The sequence below is a fragment of the Dasypus novemcinctus genome, chromosome 11 (genome assembly GCF_030445035.2).
Source record: "Dasypus novemcinctus isolate mDasNov1 chromosome 11, mDasNov1.1.hap2, whole genome shotgun sequence".
Taxonomy (NCBI): Eukaryota; Metazoa; Chordata; class Mammalia; order Cingulata; family Dasypodidae; genus Dasypus; species Dasypus novemcinctus.
In genome coordinates, this window is record NC_080683.1 from 13,497,269 (window position 1) to 13,519,179 (window position 21,911).

General features: G+C 50.8%; 1 protein-coding gene and 1 pseudogene across 1 annotated transcript; one reads left to right on the forward strand and one right to left on the reverse strand.

Moving 5' to 3' along the window:
• Positions 1 to 1,626: 1,626 nt before the first annotated feature.
• LOC101415566 (malate dehydrogenase, mitochondrial pseudogene) lies at positions 1,627 to 6,077 on the forward strand (annotated as a pseudogene).
• A 3,803-nt stretch (positions 6,078 to 9,880) lies between these two features.
• On the reverse strand, positions 9,881 to 21,171 carry LOC101415138 (CMRF35-like molecule 7). The gene is made up of 6 exons (XM_058306700.2): positions 19,614 to 21,171; positions 19,073 to 19,405; positions 17,675 to 17,750; positions 16,127 to 16,245; positions 14,498 to 14,550; positions 9,881 to 13,626 (listed from the first exon to the last, which is right to left on the reverse strand). The coding sequence occupies exons 1-6, from the start codon at positions 19,669 to 19,671 to the stop codon at positions 13,402 to 13,404; spliced, it is 864 nt and encodes a 287-aa protein (XP_058162683.1). The 5' UTR covers positions 19,672 to 21,171; the 3' UTR covers positions 9,881 to 13,401.
• Between the last annotated feature and the right edge of the window lie 740 nt (positions 21,172 to 21,911).

Here is a 21,911-nt window from a genome sequence, read left to right on the forward strand (position 1 = left end):
ATTTCAGTAGGAAGCTCTGGCGGCTGTCGGTTAACAGAAGAGGTCTTTTGTTAGTGATCAGGTGGCTCCAGCTCACCACAATCACAGTCCAAGTCACCGTCCATTTTATCTGATACGAGACTTCTCCAACTCATCGGGAGTGTGGAGGGCCAGGGACAGCCCCCAGGGTCTGCTCTGGTGTCCAGCTATGCTGGCTGCAGCGGCGTCTCCAAGGCTCCCAATTCACTGTGGCCGATTTGAGCAGCCACGTAACCTCTATTAAGTTTTGACAAACTCAGGCAGTCGTACAACCACCTCTGCAATCAAAATATAGAACATTTCCATCAGCCCCGTAAGTTCCCTCAGGCTCCTTTCAAATCAATCTCTTCTCCAACATAGGCCTGGCACCACTGCCCCAACTTCTGATAGCCTTGCCTTTTCTAGAAGCACGAGCCTTTTGAGTCTGGCTTCTTTCAGTGATCCTAATGCCATCAACATGGATGAAGTTGCACTTCTCGGTAATTTATTCCTTTTTATTGTGGAGTAGTATGGCTGTATCACAGAGTTTACCCATTTACCAGCCAATGGGCATTTGGGTTGTTTCCATTTGGGGACAATTATGAGTAAAGCCATTATAAACTTTCATACACATATTTTGAGTGGACATGTTTTCATTTCCCTTGGAAAAAATCCTGGGAATGGGAGTGCTAGGTTTTCATATAAGTTTAAAAACTCTATAAAATGCTATTTTTAAACTTTATTTTTATTTATGTATTTATTTATTTATTTATTCCCTCCCCTAATTGTTTGTGTTCACTGTCTGCTCATCCTCTTTTAGGAGGCACAAGGAATATAACCTGAGACCTCCCATGTGGGAAAGAGGTGCTCAATCGCTTGAGCCACCTCCACTCCCTGCTTTGTTGTGTCTGTCATTATGTTTCCTCTTTGTGTCTCCTTATTGCATCACCTTGTTGCATCAACTGGCCACACCAGCCTGTCGTGCCAGCTCGCTCTCTTGCTTTTCTTCTCCATGGGGCACCGGGAATTGAACTTGGGACCTCCCATGTGGTAAGCAGAAGCTCAATCACTTGAGCTACATCTGCTTCCCTATAAAATGCTTTTTAATGGTTTACCAACATAGTCATACTATTTCTGTATCCTTTTCAACACTTGATATTGACAGTTTTTTTTTTTAAGCTATTCTAATAGTTTTGTGCTGGTATCTCATTATGGTTTTAATTTGTATTTCCCTAATGATTAGTGATGTTGAACATCTTTTTATTTGTTTCTTTGCCATTTATATATCTTTTTGGCAAAGTAAAAATTCAAATATTTTGCCCAACTTTCTATTATTATTGTTGTTGTTATTTGAGTTGTGAGAACTCTATAAATTCTGGATGCCAGCCCTTTATTAGATATGTGATTTAAAATATTTTCTTCCAGCCTGTAGCTTGTTTTTTCATCTCTTTAACAATGTCATTCAAAGGTTTGGAGATTTTAATATTGATGAAGTTCAATTTATTGATATTTTTTAAAGATTGGTGCCTTTTGTATGCTAGTAAACAATTTTTGCTCCTGTTCTCCCATAGGTGAGCTAGTCCACACCCACCTTCTCTCCTTGAGCAGGTCTGAATTTCAGGTCGCTTAATGGCCCTGCAGTCACCTGATGTGTTCTTCACCCTAATGGGCTCAAGAAAATTTGTGTTCTTGAAGTTTATCAGCTTCTTCTTGTTAGGGTAAGAATGATGCTTTTTCTAGCTTTCTATATTCTAGACAGAAGCAGAACCCAGAAGTCTCAAGACTTTCTGGCCATTTATGCTCCATTCCCTCTTACCCCTCCCTTTCTACCTGAGGAAAGAGACTTATTACTTTAAATCCCATAGCAAAGGGCAGGCACCAAGAAATATATACTGATTATTCACAGCATAAACATATCAAGTTCTCTCCTCTTTTTAGTTCATGCTAATTTGTGCTCAATCCCCTGATCCTCACATCTGAGCACAGAAACATTTCTGCATGACTCCCCTTGAAACCCAGGGTCCTTCCTTTGCCTTTGCTAAATCTGAGTTCAAAGAAAACCACTGCCTCTCATTTGAGTACCTCCATCATCACTTCTGAACCCTGTCATTCACTGATGATGGTGTAGCACTTTGATATAGTTATGCATTCCAAAAATAGATACTGGATTATATTTGTAATCTGGTCTGTACCTAGGTGTGATTAAGTTATGATTAAGGCTTTGAATGGGCCATGTCATGAGGGCATTGAGTCCCTGCCCACTGAGGGGTGGGGACTCACAGATAAAAAGCATGGCAAAAGATAGAGTTGAGGGGGTTTTGAAGTCAGAGTTTTAATGTTGGAGTTTGATGCTGAAGCCTTAAGCTGGAGCCCCAGGAAGTAAGCTCACAGAGGAAACAGAAGCAAGCCCCAGGAAGAGAGGAACGCTGAGCCCAGGAAAAAGCAAGCCCTGGGAAGAGAGGAACCTTGAACCCAGAGAGAAGCAAGACCCTGGAAGAGAGGAACCCAGGAAGCCTGAACCCTCACAGACGTCGGCAGTCATCCTGCTCCAACACATGAAAATAGAGGTTGGTGAGGGAAGTAACTTATGTTTTATGGCCTGGTATCTGTAAGCTCCTACCCCAAATAAATGCCATTTATAACACCCAGCAGATTTCTGGTATTTTGCATCAGCACCCCTTTGGCTGACTAATACACATGCCATTCATTCAATCACCATGTTGTATGTGCCGGTTGCTGTGCAAGAAAACTCAGGCCTCTTGGAGCCTTGTTCTACCTGCATATGATGATGACTATTGTTGGGGAAAGCCCCAGAACCAGAAGCACAGCTGGATACATGACAAACTCTTGACATCTAGTGTAGGCTGAGGTCTCACAGCTATGGGCATTCCTTTCCAGATTGCCAGGAGCTTCGCTGTAAACTCCCTATAGCAGCTGTTCCAAGTCTTCCACCTCCCCAAATGCACACTTCTACTCCCCACTTCTCCTTCCCTAAAATAAACCAAGATTTTCAGATCCTGCCCTTCCTCCCCCTCCCTCCCACCTCGAATCCAGCTGGCCTGAGCAGCACCAACTTCCTCTCAGGACCATGGCCAGCGCCAGCACCTTCTGCAGACAGGGGGGGTTAGTCGTTCTTGCGTTGAACAGGCCTCTCAATGCAGGAACAACTTGTACTCTATCAGGGCACACCAACAGCCAAACTTGGGAAAGCCCCCTGCCCAGCCCTGCCTGAGAAGTGAGATTGAGGTTGTGGTTAGTGGTAGACATCCCACCCTTGGTTAGGGCACCCACCACACACATCAGAGCCCACAAATGTCGTTTGCTGATAAGCAGCCACTTAACAGCAAATGACAAAGTTCCCTCTTTGATCCTGGCCTGCTCTTACTTAATCTCACCTCCCTGCATCCAAAGCCGCGGCTTCAAACACCAACCTCTATCCCAGCTCTGACCCGTCTCAGACAGCCCTCCTTCCTACCTCTCTCTTGGTATTTGGATCCCCATTCTCTGGGCCCAACAGAGGGAACTCAGGGCTACAGGCCAACGGGAGGCTCTAGCTGGGAACAGGGGAGGAGAGGCAGGGCCCTGGCACAGCCCTAGAGAGCAGGGCTGCGCAGCCGTCACAGGCTGCGGCAGGTGCGGGAAACTTCCCCTTCCCCTTGACTGGGTCAGCACGGTCCAGACTCTGGCCAGGAGAGGATGCTCCCCCTGCACGTGGGGGCAAAGCGGCCCTAGGTGTGGGGATTGGGAGGTTGGGGTGAAAGTGGAAATACAGAGTAGGGGTTAAGCACAGGCTTTGGCTTCTTACAGATCTGAGCTTGAACCCCGACTCTTTTATTTTCTGTGCAGCCCCCGGCTTCACGCCTTCACTCTCTGGAAATCCAAAGCCAGTGGCACACTGAGAGGTGCTCAAACAGAGGGTACTGTGTTCTTTTCCTCCCTCCTCAGCATACTTCTCTCTAAGATCTTCCTTCCTTCCTCTTACCTACCTCCAGCCCAGATTCCATTTTCCTTTTCTGAGATGACTTGGGAGCGTGGACCCAGCCTTCCTCCTGGGTCATCCCGGGGACTTTCTCACCTCTGTCCTCTGGCCAGCGTCTTCAGTCTTCACCCCCACCCCCCACCCCCTAGGCACCTCTCCCTCTGTCTTCACATGGGCATCGTCTCCTGTCCTGAAAATCCCCTCACTTGCCTCTGCTTCCCCTCCAATTGCTGCCCTTTCATGTCCACTCCCACAAGTCTTCCGTAAGCACTCTTTGCCCACCTCCTCCACTTCCTCCCACCCAGGAGTTTCTTTTTTTCTTTTAACTTTTTCATTACTGAAAATTTCAAACATACACAAAAGTAGACAAAATAGTGTAATAAACTCCATCAGCCAATCACCCATCCTCAAAAATGGACCAACACATGGTCTCTTTCTCCATATGATTTGGAAGCAAATCCCACACGTCATTTCATTTAATCTACAGCACGTTAAAATGGTTTTTAATTAAAAATAAACTTATAAAAATCCCAATTGTCTCAATAACATCATATTATTTTACATTTTTTAAACTGTAAGTTGGAACAAAATCTAAACTTTACTTAGCTGATATATCTTTTACATCTATTCTAATATATTAGCTCCACCCTCCATCTGTTTTCTTCCCTTGCAATTTACTTGTTCGAGAAACCAGAGTGGTTGTCTTATAGAATTTCTAACAGTGTAGAGTTTCCTGATTCATCCGCAGAGCATTGCTTAGCTTTCTCTTCTGTCCTCTGTATTTTCTATTGATTGTACTTAGCTGTAGAGGCTTCTCAGATTTCTCTGGCAAATCCTTCACTGGTGATGGCGTGTTCTCCCATCAGGAGGCACCTGGCATGCGGTGCTCTGTTTTTGTGATACCTGTAGCTGTTCTTGCTCAACACCTAGATTCATTCATTCATTTGAAGCTGCAAGTGGTGATATTCTAATGCAATCATTTCTTCTTCATGTATTACCCAGAATACTTCTATAAAGAGCAATTTACCCTCATCCACTGCTTGGATTGTGTAAGAAAAATGGGATAAACACTTTATCATTTTCATTTATGTTTTAACCATCGCTTGCAAACCTGCCTGCAGGCCTGGGCCCAGCCCGCCCACCATGCTCTTTGCCCTCGCCCGGCCCGTCATCGCTGCTCTCTGCCACGACTTCAGCATATAGCAGCCACGTTGGAGGAATCGGGCAGCCGCCAGGGCTCCTCTGAAGCACAGCCCCTTGGTGAGCCGCCGCACCCTCGACGACATGGTGTGCACCCCAGAGCGGCCGGTGACCTGAGCCACACGGAGAGCAGAGCAACTGTGCGAGGCTGCCTGGGACTTGAAAGGCTGCGACAGGGCGGTTATCCTGGCAGGAGTCCCAAGGAAACCAGGCATGACGCGGGACGTCCTGTTCAACACCAACGCCACGAGCGTGGCCACCCTGCCTGCGGCAAGTGTGCAGGCTTGCCCTGAGGCCATGGTGCATATCATTGCAGAGCTGGTTAACGCCACCATCCAGTCACAGACATTTACAAGAAGCGGGGAGTATACAACCCAATCACATCTTTGGAGAGACAACCCCGGACACTGTCAGCGCCAACACTTCGGTTGCAAAACTGAAGGGTTTGCATCCAGGCTACATGGACAAACTCGTCGTTGGTGGCCCTGCTGGGAAGACCATCATCCCCCCGCTCTCAGTGGACTTCCCTCTGGACCAGCCGGCCACCCTCGCTGGGGGGACCCAGGAGGCTGGCCCAGAGGTGGTGAAGGCGAAAGCTGGAGCTGGCTCGGCCAGCCTGTCCGTGGCGTATGCTGGTACCCAGTTCGTCTTTTCCCCTGTGGACGCACTTGATGGAAAGGAAGGAGCTATCAAAAGTTCCTTCGTGCAGTCAAAAGAAGCAGATCGTCCCTATTTCTCCACACCGACACTGCTGGGGGGAAGAGGCCTAGAGAAGAATCTGCGCATGGGCAAAATCGCCCCTTTTGAAAAGAAGATGATAACTGATGCCATTCCTGAGCTGAAAGCCTCAAGCAAGACAGGACAAGAGTTTGTCAAGAACATGAAAGGAGAGTACTGTTAAAGAGCAGTCAGTTTATTTCTTTACGTGTCACAGGAAAGCCATTTCACATACCTCTGTGTTTTAATTTGCTTTGATGATGTTTATTGAATTAACATGATCAGCCCTTCCAAATGGTGGACTGGTCTGTTGGGGCAAATAAAAGCAGTCTTTGGTTTTCTTTTACAAGTTCCCCTCTATAAATGTGCTTTTTCCCCCATTAGAGCTGGTTTCGGAGCCACCTGTTTTCATTACAAATCAGAGTGAAATGTTATTTCTGTTAGACTGAAGTATGGTGGTTTCCTCAGAAACTTCAAAGAAGTCCAAAATGTTTATTTCTGAAACAGGATAAGAGAGCCCATCTCTTTCCTGCAGACTTGCCCTTAAAGCTTCCTTTCACCTTCACGGCGAGAGCTGCTCAGTGGCTAATGCCATTTTCTGTCCCTAGTTCTGGGTTGGATTTCTGGTTAAGCCAACACCGCTGTCTTCACTGGTGCTGCCTTGGCTGGCTTCAGTGCCCCTCTGCATGTCATCCTTCTCCAACCCAGCTCTAGTGCTCAGTGATGGTGCGAGGAGAGCACAGGCGTGGGGGTAAACCAGAAGGCCAGCTCCCTTAGGGAGTCTGAGGACACAGCACGGTGTATCCTCAGTGCCTAAAGAAAAGACATGGTCCTGTAGTTTTCATCCTACCTGGAGGGGAGTGAGGTGTGGGGAAGGAAAAAGAGATTTAGTTCCTCTGAAGTAGAAACAGCTCCACACCTGGGAAGGCATTTTCTGGCAACAGGTGGTGGGTGACCTTGCATCGCAGGGTGAAGGGCAGGTGGGGGTGGGGGTGTGCCCTGTGAATGGAAACCCACAATACCTTTTTTTAAACTAAAGTGTATTCACTAAAACAGAAAAGGGTTTTAGCAAAATATATGTTGATACATCTTCGTTGCATACAACCTCAAAAGTAGCTAAAAAAAAATAAAGCAGAGACGGAAGAGGATGTGGCTCAACCAGTTGGGTGCCTGCCTACTACATGAGAGGTCCCGGGTTCGGGTTCAGGTCCCAGTGCCTCCTAAAGAAGATGAGCAGATGCCCTCACCTGCCTCAACGAGCAGATGCCTCAACGAGCAGATGTCACAAGCCAGCAGATGCCACAGCCCGTGAGGAGTGGATGTGGCTCAGCCATTGGACATTCACCTCCCATGTGAGAGGTCCCAGGTTCGGTTCCCAGTACCTCCTGGAGAAGGCGAGCAAACAATGAGCAGAGAGACCAGAGAACCATTGGGAGTGGGGGAGTAACTTTAAAAAATAAGTAAATACAGTAAATCTTAAAAAAAATAAAGCAGGGAGAAAATAGTTGATTCTCTTCCACTCTCCAATGGTGACTAACTGGATTTTAATTTTGATATTGTTATAAATGAATGATTTTAAACATATTTGATATGTTTCCATCCATTGGTGGTCCAGACAGTGGCTGTTTTTCTCCACGGCCACTATTCCACAGCTCCCGTTCTCATCCAGCTCCAGTCCCACGATTCTCTCTTGCTCTCTCAAGTCCAGGGCTGCTCGCTGTCCCCTGTCTTGGGGTGCATCACCACACATTGCCAGTTACTTTACCCCTGCCCACTCCTCCAGAGAGAATCTAGTAGCGCAACCTTTTCTGTGTGTGCAATATCTCCAGAAAGGAACTTGACTACAACTAACCCTTCCTTTTGCTGTTCATTTCACTCTTAGATGAGGGAACGGGGGAGTCTGAAGCTGCTCTTCCCAACAGGAAACTCATTTATTCCACAGATATTTTTTGAGCAACTATTTGTGCCAGGCACCACGCTGGGTTCTGAGGAAAGTGCAATAAACGAAAGAGGCAGTGCCTTTTGTTGCCAGAAATGGAAGGGCTGTTACATTGTGAATTTGTTGTGACTGGACTCTACACAGTCAATACCCTGGGTTGCCCGGGGAATAAGGGAGGCCCTCAAATGAGTCACCAGAGAGAATTTGGGACTTACATGGAGCTGATCATCTCAGCCAGACGGCCACGTGAGGGCTGCTGGTTTGAGCTTGGGTTGAGCAGGCAGGCTGCCCTTCAGAGCAGAATGGAGATGCAGGCTTTGAGCACAGAGATTTGCCAAGGGAAGAATGGCCCTGCCCTGGGTGGAAGCATAATGCCTTAAAAATAAGAGAAGGTTGCTCGAGAATGGCTGATCTGAAGAGAAATAAGCAGCTCCTCCAGGGAGGAGTCCCGAGGCGCACATGAGCCTGCCCCACAGAAGGTGGCGCTGTTTCTCCTTGACGCTGAGTCACAGGCTCTTCCGTGCAGCTCCTCCATTCAGCAAGAGTGCCGAGGCGAACGTGCGCCTACGTCAGCCCTTCCTAACATGGTTTAACTGGGAGACCCTTTAAAAATTACACAAATTTTGGGGACGTCAGCAGGGGCTCTGGAGTTATCATTTGTGCTCAGATTAGAGTAGAAAGCAAAGATAGTTCAAAAGACAAACTCATTGCTGCAAAATGATTGCTTTTTCAAAATGTTTAAACAGCATTTAAAATAGCAGTATAGAAAAGTTAAATAATTTTAAAGACCTATGGATTGAAATAAGACACAAGATGTAACAGCACTTATTAAGCAGATGACATACATCAGTATCAACGGTTATTTTGATAAATATTTCTTGTGCAGTTGAAACTCCATTCCTTCAAGCCATAGGCAGTCTCTCCCATGATTGCCTGTCATACACAAGGCACAAATCTAAAGGTAGAGTATGTCCATTATAGGAATGACTATTATAATATGTATTGAGAATTTTTAAGTCTTTAAAAAATATACTCAATTACTTTTATGTGAAAAACAAATAAAAATTTGCTCTCGAAAATTACATTTTTTTCCTATGATTATTATCATGGATTCTCAAAATTGGGAAAATGTGAGGTTATCCATCTCTATCATCTATTATCTATCAATCACTGCATATATGTGTGTGTTGTCAATAAAGCATTACAGACATAATATTTGAAGCCCCCTACCAATTTTCTGGGTAGATACGTATATAATTGAAAATTGAGATTTGAGTTTCTCTGATTCCTAGTGGAGTTGAACACCGTTTATATGCCTTGAGTTTTTAAATTTTCTTGCCTACAGTTTCCAATGAAAAGGGGTTTGCTTGTCTTTTTTATTGATTTGGATGATCTCTTTATAAATTCTGGGTACTAATCCCTTATCAGTTACATGCATTGCAAATGTCTTCTCCCCATCTGTGGCTGATCCTTCCACTTTCTTTCTGGTGTCTTCTTTGGTACTGAGGCTTTAAATTTTAATGTAGTCAAATTTGACATATTTTTCCTTTATGGTTTGTGCTTTTGATATCTTGCTTAAGAAATCTTTTTTACCCTCAAGTCATAAAAAACACACCTTCAGGGAAGCGGATATGGCTCAACTGATAGAGCATCCGCCTACCATATAGGAGGTCCAGTGTTCGAACCCAGGGCCTCCTGGCCTGTGTGGTGAGCTGGCCCATGCGCAATGCTGCCACATGCAAGGAGTGCCATGCCACACGGGGGTGTTCCCCGTGTAGGGGAGCCCCACGTGCAAGGAGTGCACCCCACAAAGTGCAAAAAAAGCACAGCCTGTGCAAAAAAAAGCACAGCCCACCCAGGAGTGGTGCCGCATATGGAGAGCTGATGCAGCAAGATGACGCAACAAAAAAAAGAGATATAGATTCCCAGTGCCACCGAGAATGCAAGCAGCCACAGAAGAACACACAGCGAATGGACACGAGAGCAGACAACGGGGGGGCGGGGGGAATTAATAAAATAAATCTTTAAAAAAAAAACACACTTTCACATTTTGTCTAAACATTTTATTGTTGTTTTGTTATTCACATTACTCACATGTTTTGTTATTGTCTATACATCTAGAATTCATTTTTGTTATGTAGCAATCTAATTTTACCTTTTCCCCAAATGGTTAGACAATTGTGTCAACTCCATTCATTAAATATTCTATCCTTTCCCCAATTTATAATATCAACTCTGTCAAATATCAAGTCTCCACATATACACAGGTGCGTTTCTTGACTCTTTCTTCTGTTGTACTGGATGATTTTTTAATTCCAGCATCATACTGTGATTATTAGAACTTTATAAGAAATCTTGGTTTCTGGTAGGCTAAGGCCACTCCCTTGCCCTGTGGTTTTGTTCTTTGAACTTGTCTTGGTTGCTTGTTTCTGATTGTGTATCACCACATAGCTAGCTTTCACAAAGCTAACAGGCTCAAAACAACAAACAAAAAATTTTAAAAGGCAAGTCACGGAATAAAACCTTTACACATAGTGCCGTGGCTGCGGAGTCAAGAAAGAGCATGTGGAGGCAAAGTGAGGGGTGGACCCCTTGGTAGGCGGACCAGCAGGGAGAGGTATGCCGCTCAGACCTCTGCAACGGGCCCGAAGCCTCCCGGGGACCCGGGAACGCAGGTGCCAGCACCAGCACGCCCTCGTTGTCCGCGCATACACAGTTCCTGCGGGGTCTGTGGCCTTGGGATGTCTTAGTCTCCATGGGTGCCTCAGTACTGAGACCAGGGAAATGGGTACATTCCCGAGAGCAAAACTGGAGAAGTAGCCCCAGGCCTTCGGTGGTGGCAGGAGACCTTTGCCTGGGGCAAGGTGGACAGGAGGCGGCCAACGTTGTTCATGGACACACTGGCAGATTGGTAGACTCTTCCTGTGAACTCCCCGGCTGGGTCAGCCACACCTCACTGCCTCCTCTCGACTCCTGGAAGCTTTTCTCGGAAAAGCCCATACTTCCAAACTTCTGGCACCCATAGCTTAGCTACGGCCACAGTTGCTTTTCTCATACATTTACCCACTCCCCCACTCCCCCCAGCCCACACACACACAATGAGATCATAAAGGAGCAGGGACCCAGAAGCACGTGGTTAAAATGCAAGACCTCAGCTCTACCACTCACTAGTTCTGTGACTCTGGAAAGTACTAACCCTTCTGTGTCATAGTTCCTCATCTGTAAAATGGGGAAAGTACGTATGCCCTAGGGATGTCCGAGCTAACTCTTTTCTTTTTTAATTTTTTTTTGTCTTGAGCTCTTTTTTTTTCCTTATTTTTTAATTTATTCTTTTAAAGATACTTAGATTACATAAATGTTACATAAAAAAATAAGGATTTCCATATGCCCAACTCCCCATACCTCCCACATTTTCCCACACAAACAACATCCCTCTTTAGTGTGGTACATTCATTGTAATTGATGAATGCATTCTGGGCCATTACCGCTAAGCATGGATTATAGTTTACATTGTAGTTTACACTCTCTCCCACACAATTCTGGAGGTTATTGAAAGATATATAATGGCCTATATCTGTCATGGCAATGTCCTGCAGGATGATTCCCAAGTCCTGAAAATGCCCCGTACTGCACCTGTTTTATGAGCTAACTCTTAATACATGTAGAGGAGCCTGGCACATAACGGCCACTCCATAATCGTCGGCTTCCCGGACTCCAGCTCTCGCCCCCTGAGTCCGGTGCCCGGCAGTCAGCAGGCATGCATGTATACCCGTCCCATGAACACGAGCCAGAAATGACTCCAGGGGCTCGAGGCTGGCTGCTGACGCGATGCAGTGCCTGCAAGGCAAGTCAGGCAGGAAACTCGAGGGGGAGAACACGCTGGAGACGGGCTCCCCCCGCAGCTATGCAGACTAAAAGCTAGGGGTGCTGTCGGGAACCTCGAAGGACCAGAGACCAAATGAGGCCGCAGACCAACCGATGACTGTCTTCCCAGAGCAAGGCCAGGCTCGGGGGGTGAGGTCAGGGTGCAGCAACTGCCCACCCTCTAGCAGTCAGATGCGACTGCAGTAGGACTCGGGCAGGAAGGGTTCAAGGCAGAGGCGTGGGGACACAGGTGACACAGAGCATACCGTTTCCTCCCCTGCTCCCTGCCTCCCTCAACCCCGAGACCCTGGCCCCACAGGTGCCCAGAGTCCATGCCCCCAGGGAGCCACAGGCTGGGGACAGAGCCACGTCCCCAATACTGACGACCCAGAAGGTAGGGGGTGGCAACAGAGATGTCCCAAGTTTCAGCAGCTTGCCCCACGTTCCTCCCAGGGCACTTTCTCCTCCTCCCAGACTGTCCTGCCAGACCACAAGCCACCCACCGCTCTGCTCTCCAGCCCCTCGCTCCCTTCCTGGCCTTCAGGTTCCAGCCTTCCAGCAACGCTGACGTCCCAGAGTGACCAGGATGTCGGGCAAGGTCCTGACAAAAAAAGAGCTGCCTGCGTGGCACGTGGTAAATTTCCTGTCCTCGGAGATCCTGAAGCAGAGACTGCGTGTCTTCAGGGGATTTTGTGCAGGGGCCGCTGGCATCCTAGTGACGCTGGCTGCGGGGGCCGTTAACACCCACTTGGAGAAGCGGCGGATCTGCATTTCCACGCCCTCTTCCCCTGTGATGTAGCAGGGCATCTCCCCTCCGCCCACTTGGCCTGGTTTCCCCGAGTTCAGAGTCGCTCCTTTGGGGCACACAATGAAAAAGGGACCCTGTCTCCAGAAGCCCCTGTGAGAAGGTACACGGGCCAAGCAGGAGACCGTCCCCAGCCCACTGTTCCACTGAGGGGCACTTAACAGATCGGACGCTGGTCTCCACGGAGCGCAGAGGAGTCGGCGTCAGCCTGGGGTAGAGCCGTCTGGGTGGCGACAGAGGAGGAAGCCGCTGCTCCCACCTGCCCTGGCGATGGCCGGGCTAGAGGAGACTCCTGAGTGGTGAGGGCACTGCTCCCCTCGCAGTGCTCCTTCTGGCAGGTGCAGTCACCTCGCAGCGCTCCTTCTGGCAGGTGCAATCAGGAGACTGGGAAGGAGACAAGGGTGGCGGAAGGGGAGAGCAGAACCTTCCAGACCAGTTTGGAGGTCCCAAGAGGACAGTTAAGGGAGGAGGGTATGAAGGAAAGAGTCTACTTGACCAGTAGAGGAACTTGTCCAATCCGTCAGGATTTCATCGAACCTTAGGAGGAAGGAAGTGGCAGCCACCAAGGGAGATGAGCACTGGGTACTCAGAGGCAGTGAATCACAAACTCATATCTAGTTGCACTCTCACCTACAGCCCTGCTCTCAGACCTTAGAGTGGAGAGCGGGCAGGCGCCAAGAAGCCATCGCTTGTACCCCCGCAGCCTGCCCACCTCAGCCAAAGTGTCTGCCCTCTGGGATGATAGACTTTCCTTTCCTTTGCTCACCGCCCTTGCAGGGGGTAATACTCCTTGGAAGTCTGTAGCCGTCTTCGCCACACTGAATTCACCTCATCGCTGGCGGAACAGCTCTGTGCCTCACAGATACTTGATAGGTGCTCACTGCCCCGTGAGTTCTGCCTTCAGTGCCTAGGCTCTCCCTCCAAGGCAGGTGACTGGGGGGGCCAGGGTCTCTTTCCTATGATGCTGGCATACTCCACAGACAGAAAAGGGTCCGGGGTGGGCCTCTGGGTGGGGTGTGTGTTGGCGTAGGTGGAGTCCTCAGGCCCGACGTGGCTTAGGTGGGTGAGCGAGGCGTAGTGGATGTCCCCGGTGTCCTCATCAAAGCCCGCCTGCTGACTGAAGGCCTGGGGATCACAGAAGACAGATGTGCTTTGTACAGACCATGGCTGGGAGCGAGGGGCCCCCCGGGTGCCCAGGGGTGGGTGCAGGGTGGGGACGGGGATGAGCTATAGATGCAGGACAGAGTATTGATCCCGCAGCGCTTCTGGGAATGGCTGGAGTCACTTTGGAAGGTAGTGAGGTCGCCGTCACTGAACATGTTTAAAAAGAGGCCAGGCAAGGCTACCCAAGAGCGGCCCATGGGCCAGCACCAGCGTCACCTGGGAGCTGGTTAGAAACGTGGGCTCTGAGCCTCCACCCCACACCTGTTGAGGCAAAACGGGGTGGGGCCCAGGAAACCGTGCTGTAACCAGCCCTCCAGGTGATTTTATGCACATTCAAGTTTGAGCTAGAAGCACTGAGCTAGAAGACCACCTGGCAGGGACGTTATTGTGGGAGAGATGACTTCAGATCCTCCCAATCCGGAGAGTCCACGATTCTAAGAGCTTCAGTGCCTAGAGATCTTTAGACAGGACTAATTACTCAAGGGAAACTCCCAGGGCCAGCCCCCGCTGAGAGGCGCCTGGGGGCCTGGGCTTTGTCCCAGGACGCTGCTCCCCACCGCTCTTGGGATCGGAAAATCTTCTCTCGTGGGAGTGACGGTAAAAGGCTGGGTCAGTCAACAGCTGTCTCTCTAAAGAATCAGGTTGGGAAACATGGGGATGGGATGTACGCCAATTAGCCATGAGGCAGCAGGGATGTGACCAACTGTCACCAGTGCATCAAAGATGGGAGGAAAGAGGAACCATGAGTCAGCATAAGCTGAGAAGTTAAACAAAAAAAGGCGGGGGGAGGGGGGGGAATCCCCAGGGCCCCAGTTTGGGCCGTGCTACTCACGGTGGCCTTCTGGGCTGAGAGATTCTCGTAGATGTGCTGAGGCTCCTTGCCACCTTGGAAGAAAGCAGTCCAAGGTAAGGGAGGGGCCTCTGCCTACCCAGGAACCAAGGAAATAAGGAGGCCCCAGGGCGGGGGCTAGTGGGGGGAGGATCCTGACTGGGCGGAAAGAACCCTGGTGGGGGGAGACCGAGGCTTGATCAGGAGACACGTCCCCACCCGGGGGTCTCCCAACACCCGGCACAGAGTAATGCCAGAGATGCTCAGGAGCAGAGCAAACTGACTACAGCTAACCTGCAGAAAACCGGTAAACTGAATCACCTATTCCAGCACTCCGAACACCAAAATCAAGTATAACACACGCAGGGCTGATGCGCGCAAGGAGTGCCCTGCCACGCAGAGGTGTCCCCGCATAGGGGAGCCCCACGTGCAAGGAGTGCGCCCCGTAAGGAGAGCCGCCCGCATGGAAAAAGCGCAGCCTGCCCAGGAGTGGCGCCACACACACAGAGAGCTGATATGGCAAGATGACGCAACAAAAAGAGACACAGATTTCTGGTGCCGCTGACAAGAACACAAGCGGACACAGAAGAACACAAAGTGAACGGACCCAGAGAGCAGACAATGGGGGGAGAGGGGAGAGAAATAAATTTTTAAAATGAATCTTTAAAAAAAAAGTAAAGGACAAACGCATTTGCTGATGAAGGTACATACAGCAAGAACTTTCAGACTTTTGGGACCAGGAACCACAATGAGAAACACATTTTACTTCATTACCCCTTATACAAGCTCATCCGCACACACTCACACTCCTGAAGCAAAAGAGTAATGAAAAAAAATATTTACCCTTTCAGTGTGGAAAGCACTGTGACGTTTTCTGTTCTATTTTGTTTTTGTAAAATGCTACTGCGACCCACTAAATTGATTTTGGAGTTTGAAAAATATGTACATAAAATTTTATAATCCACTTCTAGCTTGGGATTTTTACAGCTTGGAAATGAAAATCAGTGCAGTCCAAGATAACTCTGACCCATTCCCACATTTCAGTTTTGTTGTCAACAGATACATCAAAGGATTAGATAGTCAATAAGCACGCGCTAAACCAAGCAACCACACGAAACAGCAAGGAAGGCGACAGCAGTCATCAAAAGAGGCTCATCTAGTCAGTCCTGTACAAAGTGCTGCAGATTTTACATCCGATTAATGCTCAAAACTTTAAAATTTGAGGATTAAATGGTCCTTAAAGGGCTTTTAAGAAGACAAAATTTTAAGAGGATAGCAACAACTAAACAGCAAACCCCTTAATCATAAATTGCTTATTTAAATCATTCCATAACATCCAGCAACAGAGTCAGGTCGTTAGATGGCAAATATCTGATCCAGCATGGGTCCTGGAATACCCAATTTTGGGCAAACTGGTGCTGAGTTGAACTGGCTTTAGGTGAGCTGACCCTGAGCCTCTGTGGAGAATGGCCCACCCTGGCTCCCAGGGACGTGTGGCCACATCACGTCTCGGGCCTCAGTTTCCTCCCTGGTAAAACGGGCATGACGGGCCCCGACCCCATGGCTCTCTGGGTTGCTCTGTGAATGACTGAGCTCTCGGCTGGACATTCGGGGCCAGTGGCAGGGGCTCACCTTTCTCGGCTCCCCTTCGGGCTTTCCAGAGGTACAGGATCACGCCCACAGTTAGCGCCAGCAGCAGCAGGACGGCCACCACCACGGCTGGGATGATGGACGTCGAGTTGTCTGGAGGCCTTTGGAACAAGGACCTGACAGGTGAGTCACAGCCTAATCCAACCTGCCGCCCGGAAACCCGCTCCCGCGCCCCCCCCACCACGCCTGTGGTCACAAGCCCCCCCACTGCCAGCCTCTCCTAGGCCCCTCCTGCCGCACTGACCAGGGAGGTGCACTGCGGGCAGGCACTCTGCCCCTTTAGGCCACGCCGCCTTGGGCCAGTCCTTTCACCTCTCAGGGCTGGCTGCCTTCTCCGTAAAATGGGAACACTGGACTACGGGGTGCTCCAGGCCTCTGTTCCTTCCCTCCTGCCGAATGTCGTTCCTTAGCTCTCCTCTGGGCCCCTGTCGTGGGATCTGCACCCCTTCTCCCAGCACCCTTCTCCTAACTGTTCTCTGCCCCAGCCCCTTAACCTCGCCCCCTTCTCTGAGAGGGCCACAGGGCTCTCTCCATGAATACAGCATCGCTCGGCAAACAGCCCTGCCAGAAAATAGATGCGTTTCAGTAGATCCTTCTGAGGACACTGTCTTGAGTTAAAGGAGGAACCCAAGGGTCGGCTTTCTTATACCAAAGCAGGCTCTCAGCAGAGTGTCTGGGGTTGTCGAGGGTCAAAGCGGGAAAGAGGCAGCTCTGGGACACCCTCTCGGCTCCATCAACCAACACTGCCTGTTTGAAGCAAGGAACTGCTTTGCAAGAGCCCGCGGTCCACTGTCCACTGGGATGGTGGGTAGCCAGGGGGTCAAGAGAGGAGAGAGGCAGGAAGAGAAATATCTATCAGGCCAGGCACAGCCTGAGGCCTGGAGACCATCAGGCAGGGGGAGGAAACAAATCAGACAATGAGCTGTAACAATTACACAGTATGCCTTTTCCCAGCTCTCCCCCCGCCGCCCCCCCCCCATGGCTCTGGGAGAGTTCCCCTGCTTTTACTGAAAGACTGGGAGGGGCAGAAAGTGGGGAAGAGGACAAAAAAGCCCTGGTTACATGCCTAACACTTCACTAGCTCTTCACAGCCATGATCCGGTTTAATCCTCACAACAGATTTCCAAGACGGTTGTCCCAACTGGATGTGACTGTGTCCCCCAAGGCACTTTTGGCAATGTTTGGAGACAGCCTTGGTTGCCAAAACTGGGGAGGGGGGGTTGCTCTACTGGCATGCAGGGTCCAGGGATGATGCTAAACTGCCTACAATGCACAGGACAGTCATTCCCCCTCCCCCATAATAAATTATCCAGTCCAAAACGGCAATAGTGCTGAGGGTGAGAAACTCCGCTAGAAGGTGGGAATGTTATTGGCTCCATTTTGCAGATGAGGAAACTGAGGCCCAGAGAGATGAAATGATCTGAAATGACCTGCCTTGAAGGCCAGGTATCTATAGGAAGGTGGTGGGTGGGGGCATTGGGCACAGTGGGCAGAGGGCAGAGAGGACGAGGCAGGGGTGGGTACAAGTACCTGTCGACGGCAGGGCTGATGGTAGAGGCCCGGGCTGTGGTCGTCGCTCTGCTCGTGGTCGCCGGCAGGGTTGAAGCTGTAAGAGGAGACGGTGAGGGAAGCACGCCTGTGTGTTTGCTTCCGGTTCCAGCCCCCAGCCCTGGTCCCAGGAGCCTTCACGTGGCCCCGGACCACGTGAGACCCGTGAGAAGTGCCATCAACGCTGCAAACGAATGGAGGCGTTACACTGAGTTGAGCTGGGTCCCTCACAATGAACTGTCAGAATACACGCAAGCGGCTCGAGATCAGCTGTCCTGCTGTCATTTGTACGTTGGCTCTCTTCTGCAGTCTCTTCTGTTTTCATTGATTTAGAACATGTCATGCATTTTCAACCCGCAATGGCTGCCCCCGCCACCCCTTTTGTCTCCCCTGGATAAATTCCTGCTCTTTGACAAAGCCCACACGGGGTCACCTACTCTGTGGAGGCTTCTGGGAGGGCCCATAACCCTGGTGGCCTCCAGCAAGCCCATCCCTGCCTCCGCTGGGCCGGCACACTCCTAGGACACCACTTAGCGCCCTACGTCAGAGCCCTGTATTTATGTGCCTGTCTTTCCTGCTGACTGTGGGCTCCTCTGGCACTTGGTTGTTGGTTGCCTTCCAGGGCCTAGCCCCATGCCTCCCATGGGGTGGGCACTGAGCCAACGCTTGGGCAGTGAACTGCTGGACAATCGATCTGGGTCCCCCAGGCACCCAGCTGACCAAATGACCAGAGGAGGTCAGCAGCTGGAGGAGGTCTGGCCAGGTGCCATTCAAGCCCTGATCAAGACAGAAATGTGGGGGAGCTTTGCCACTCTGCAGTTGTCAGGAGGACTATCTGAGGGTCTCAGGGTTGGTGGTAACCCCAGACCTCCCATTCTGAAGCTCAAGGTCAACTGTGAGGGGCAGGACCAGGGTGAGGACACCCTGGTACGTCTCCCTGCCTCACTCCCTATGTCTCCTGGGTGCCCTTGTCTGTCTGATTTCTAGATGCCCACCCAGTTCCTTTTGGCCCATGTCGAGCACACTCCTTAAAGAGAAGGTTGGAGATTAGAGACAGGGGTATCGATACTCAGGAATGGGCCGTGAAGCCAGCTGTGTCCAAGCATGGGGAAGATTTGAAATCAATGCAATAAGTCTGATGAGGCCCGTTAGCACCAGCAAAAATATTAGGAGAAATACGTGTGATGTGGAAGGAAGAGCCCACCGAAGCCAAGTCAGATCTGGTTCTGTCGTTAACCAGTGGGGGACCCTGGTGAGGGGTTTTCTTCTCTGGGCTATGAGAAGTTTCCTGCTACCAGAGGGTTTCTAGGGTCCTTTCCAGCTCTAACATCTTGGGATCCAGGAGCCTAAGACCCACACACAAGAAGGGAAAGAACTCACCTGGAGATACTGTCAGATGGATGATCTTGAGAATAGATTGAGATGACCAAGATTTGATGACACATGAATAGGATCCCGAGTCCGTCTTCCTGAGCTTAGTCATGGTGACGGTGAAGGTGCCAGAAAGTTGATTATCCCGGATCACGTAGCGGGTCTCCTGAGCCACCAGCGGCCACCTGGAGGTGCTGACTAATCTGGTACACTCAGGTGCTGATGTCCACCTACACCAGATTTTCTCCCTGCTGAAATCTTCCCAGGACCTGTACTTGCATGTCACGGAGATTGTCTCACCCTCAGTCGCATGCAGGAACTCTGTTCTCTGTTCCCAGGACCCTAAGTACAAACCAGCAGGTCAGGGAGCCGGGCTTGGCCCAGCCGCCAGCGCAGGGCCGTGAGATGGGGCCTCCCTCAGTGGGAGCAAGGCTTTGTGCCTGCAGCCGGGGTGTGCCCCCAAGCCAGCGAGCCTCTTCCCACCCTCCCTCACCCGCCCGTCGCCCCTCCCAGCTTGTGTCCTTCCCTCTGCCTCCCCGCTGCTCCTCACCTGAGGCCAGGAGCACCAGCAGGACTGGGGGCAGCAGGCGTGCGGCTTCCCCAGCCATGGGTCCTTTTCCTGAGCTGGGGTGGGGAGAGGAAAATACCCAGGAGAGAGAAACGAGAAGCTGGGTCCGATTCAACCCAGCAACCCCAGCACGTCTGAGGTTGAACCCAGGACGGACCGAGGGAGGCCAAGTCTTGGTTGAAGAAGCGGGAGGCCTGGGGAAGAAGGGGTGGCCTTGGCCGGCGGCAGGGTCTACCTCGGGCCTGCAGAGGCCTCAGCCCTGGGACCCAGTGGAGGCTCCGGGGGCCTCTGTGGCTGCTGCTCGGCTCCCTGGTGCCCCGCCTCTTCCGTGGGGTCAGATCGTCCCCTTCCCACTGGGGCTGGAGGAGGGAAGGTTATGTCAGCCCAGGAGGAAGCTATGGTGAAACAAGAATGTATTTCTCCGCTCTGTCCCCTCCATTCTAGACTTCCTCCGCAGGCTTAACTTCCCCTCCCCACCCAAGCACGGGTTGAAGGTGAGCGATGGAGTCAGGCCCTTTGGAGGGCAACCGGAGCCCGAAGTCCATCGATCCCAGGAGAGGCCAGAGAGCCCGGGCTGCCGCGAGCTCAATGACGCGTTTCCACACTGGGAAACTCTGTGGGGGCCTGAGTGGAAGAGGAGAAAGATGGCGATTCATTTCCAGAAAGGAGGTGCAGAGAGGACGGGAAAGCTGGGAGGAGCGAAAGAGCCTCGCGGGATCGTCAGTGGGGAAGGCAGGAGGGGACAGGAAAGTCCAGATGGAAGGGAGAGAGGGAAAAGAAGAAAGGGGCATCTCAGCCCCCAGCTCACCGCAATCACCGAGTAAGCATTTGCTGAAAACCCACAGTCATCAAGCACATTTTAGAAAATGTATCATTGGGCTGTTTATAGTTAATAGATAAACAAAGAAAATAACAATGAAAAACAACCACAGGAAAACCTTAGTGGTGCATGCTGGGTTCTGAGACGGAGATTAGCCCCAGGGGGTTAACCCGTGCTTGGGGTCAAGGGCTTGGAGGGGAAGGGAAGGAAGCAGGCCTGGGCGGAAGAGGGGCTCCAACATGGGCCAAAAGGAAGCTCAGGCGACCTCGAGGGGTGCTCTGAAGATAGGCTGACCCTTCAGGACTTCCCCCAGCGGGCCAGCAGGTCCGGGGGGGCTCAGGGGGCTCCCCTCTGTGTCACTCAGCCAGGGGATGGGGGCTGCCCTTGGGGAGGGCTCTGACCTTGGCTAGGGGGCTTTCTGCCCTCCCTCCTCCCAGCGACAGGGTACGAAGTCCATCAGTCCCCAAGAGAGCAGCACAGCCTCCAGCACAGGGCAAAAATGCATCCTGCAGCCACCGTGGACGTCTGGAAACCTAACGCCTGCGGAGCGCAACGGCGGGAGCGTGCCCATCCTGTGAGCACGGGATTCACATCACTGTCCTTTTCTTCTGTCTCAACTAAAACCCTTCACGGCCACGTTCCATCTTCACAGCCTACTCCTTAGGGAGCTTGGGGTCTCCCCGACTACAACGGAGCAGGGTTCTCCTGCCCGTACCCCCACTCGTGCCTGCACCTCCCTCCCCTGGCCCGGCTGTGGATCTGGCCCCTGGAGAAAGTGAGACCAGGAAGGAGGAAGTGAGAGGCCAGGGTTTAGGGTGAAAAGGCCCCAACAGGCAGACCAGCCCAGAGGCGGCGGGAGATGGAAGACCAGGACCTGCAGCTCTTCCTCAGGCCCCTGCGTCCTTACCGCGGAGCTCACCCCGGAGCCCGGTGTGGCAGGTTGATGTCATTTATGAATTCCAAAAAGAGATATTATGTTTGTAAGCTGGTCTGTTCCTCTGGGCATGATGCCCTTTGATTGTTCAAAGGCTTTACGTTTGCTTGATTAAATCAAGATTAGGGCTTTGATTCAACCACATCATTAGGGAGACTTAGTTTGAGTCCCTGCCCCTGCAGTGGCTATATAAGCAGACACCCAATCAAGAAGACAGGAAAAGAGATACATAGAAGCAGACACGCGAGAAAAGAGAGAGCGCCATAGACTCTAAAGAGGATCCAGAGGCGCCAGAAGAGAGATGAGCCATTCGCCTGATCTTGTGAAGAGAACAGAGCGGCTGAGACTGAAGAAACAAGCCCAGGGAGAAAGACGAGCCCCATGCCAGCCCACAGCTGAGATCAGGAGACGCAGAGCCCCATGCCAGCCCACAGCTGAGATCAGGAGACGCAGAGCCCCATGCCAGCCCACAGCTGAGATCAGGAGACGCAGAGCCCCATGCCAGCCCACAGCTGAGATCAGGAGG

Coding starts and splice junctions, on each gene's coding strand:
- LOC101415138 (XM_058306700.2), bottom strand. CDS start 19,671: ATGGCTGGGGAAGCCGCACGCCTGCTGCCCCCAGTCCTGCTGGTGCTC. Junction 17,751..19,072: donor CCATCTGACAGTATCTCCAG/GTGAGTTCTTTC, acceptor CTCCTCTTACAG/CTTCAACCCTGCCGGCGACC. Junction 14,551..16,126: donor CCGAAGGGGAGCCGAGAAAG/GTGAGCCCCTGC, acceptor CTTTCTTCCAAG/GTGGCAAGGAGCCTCAGCAC.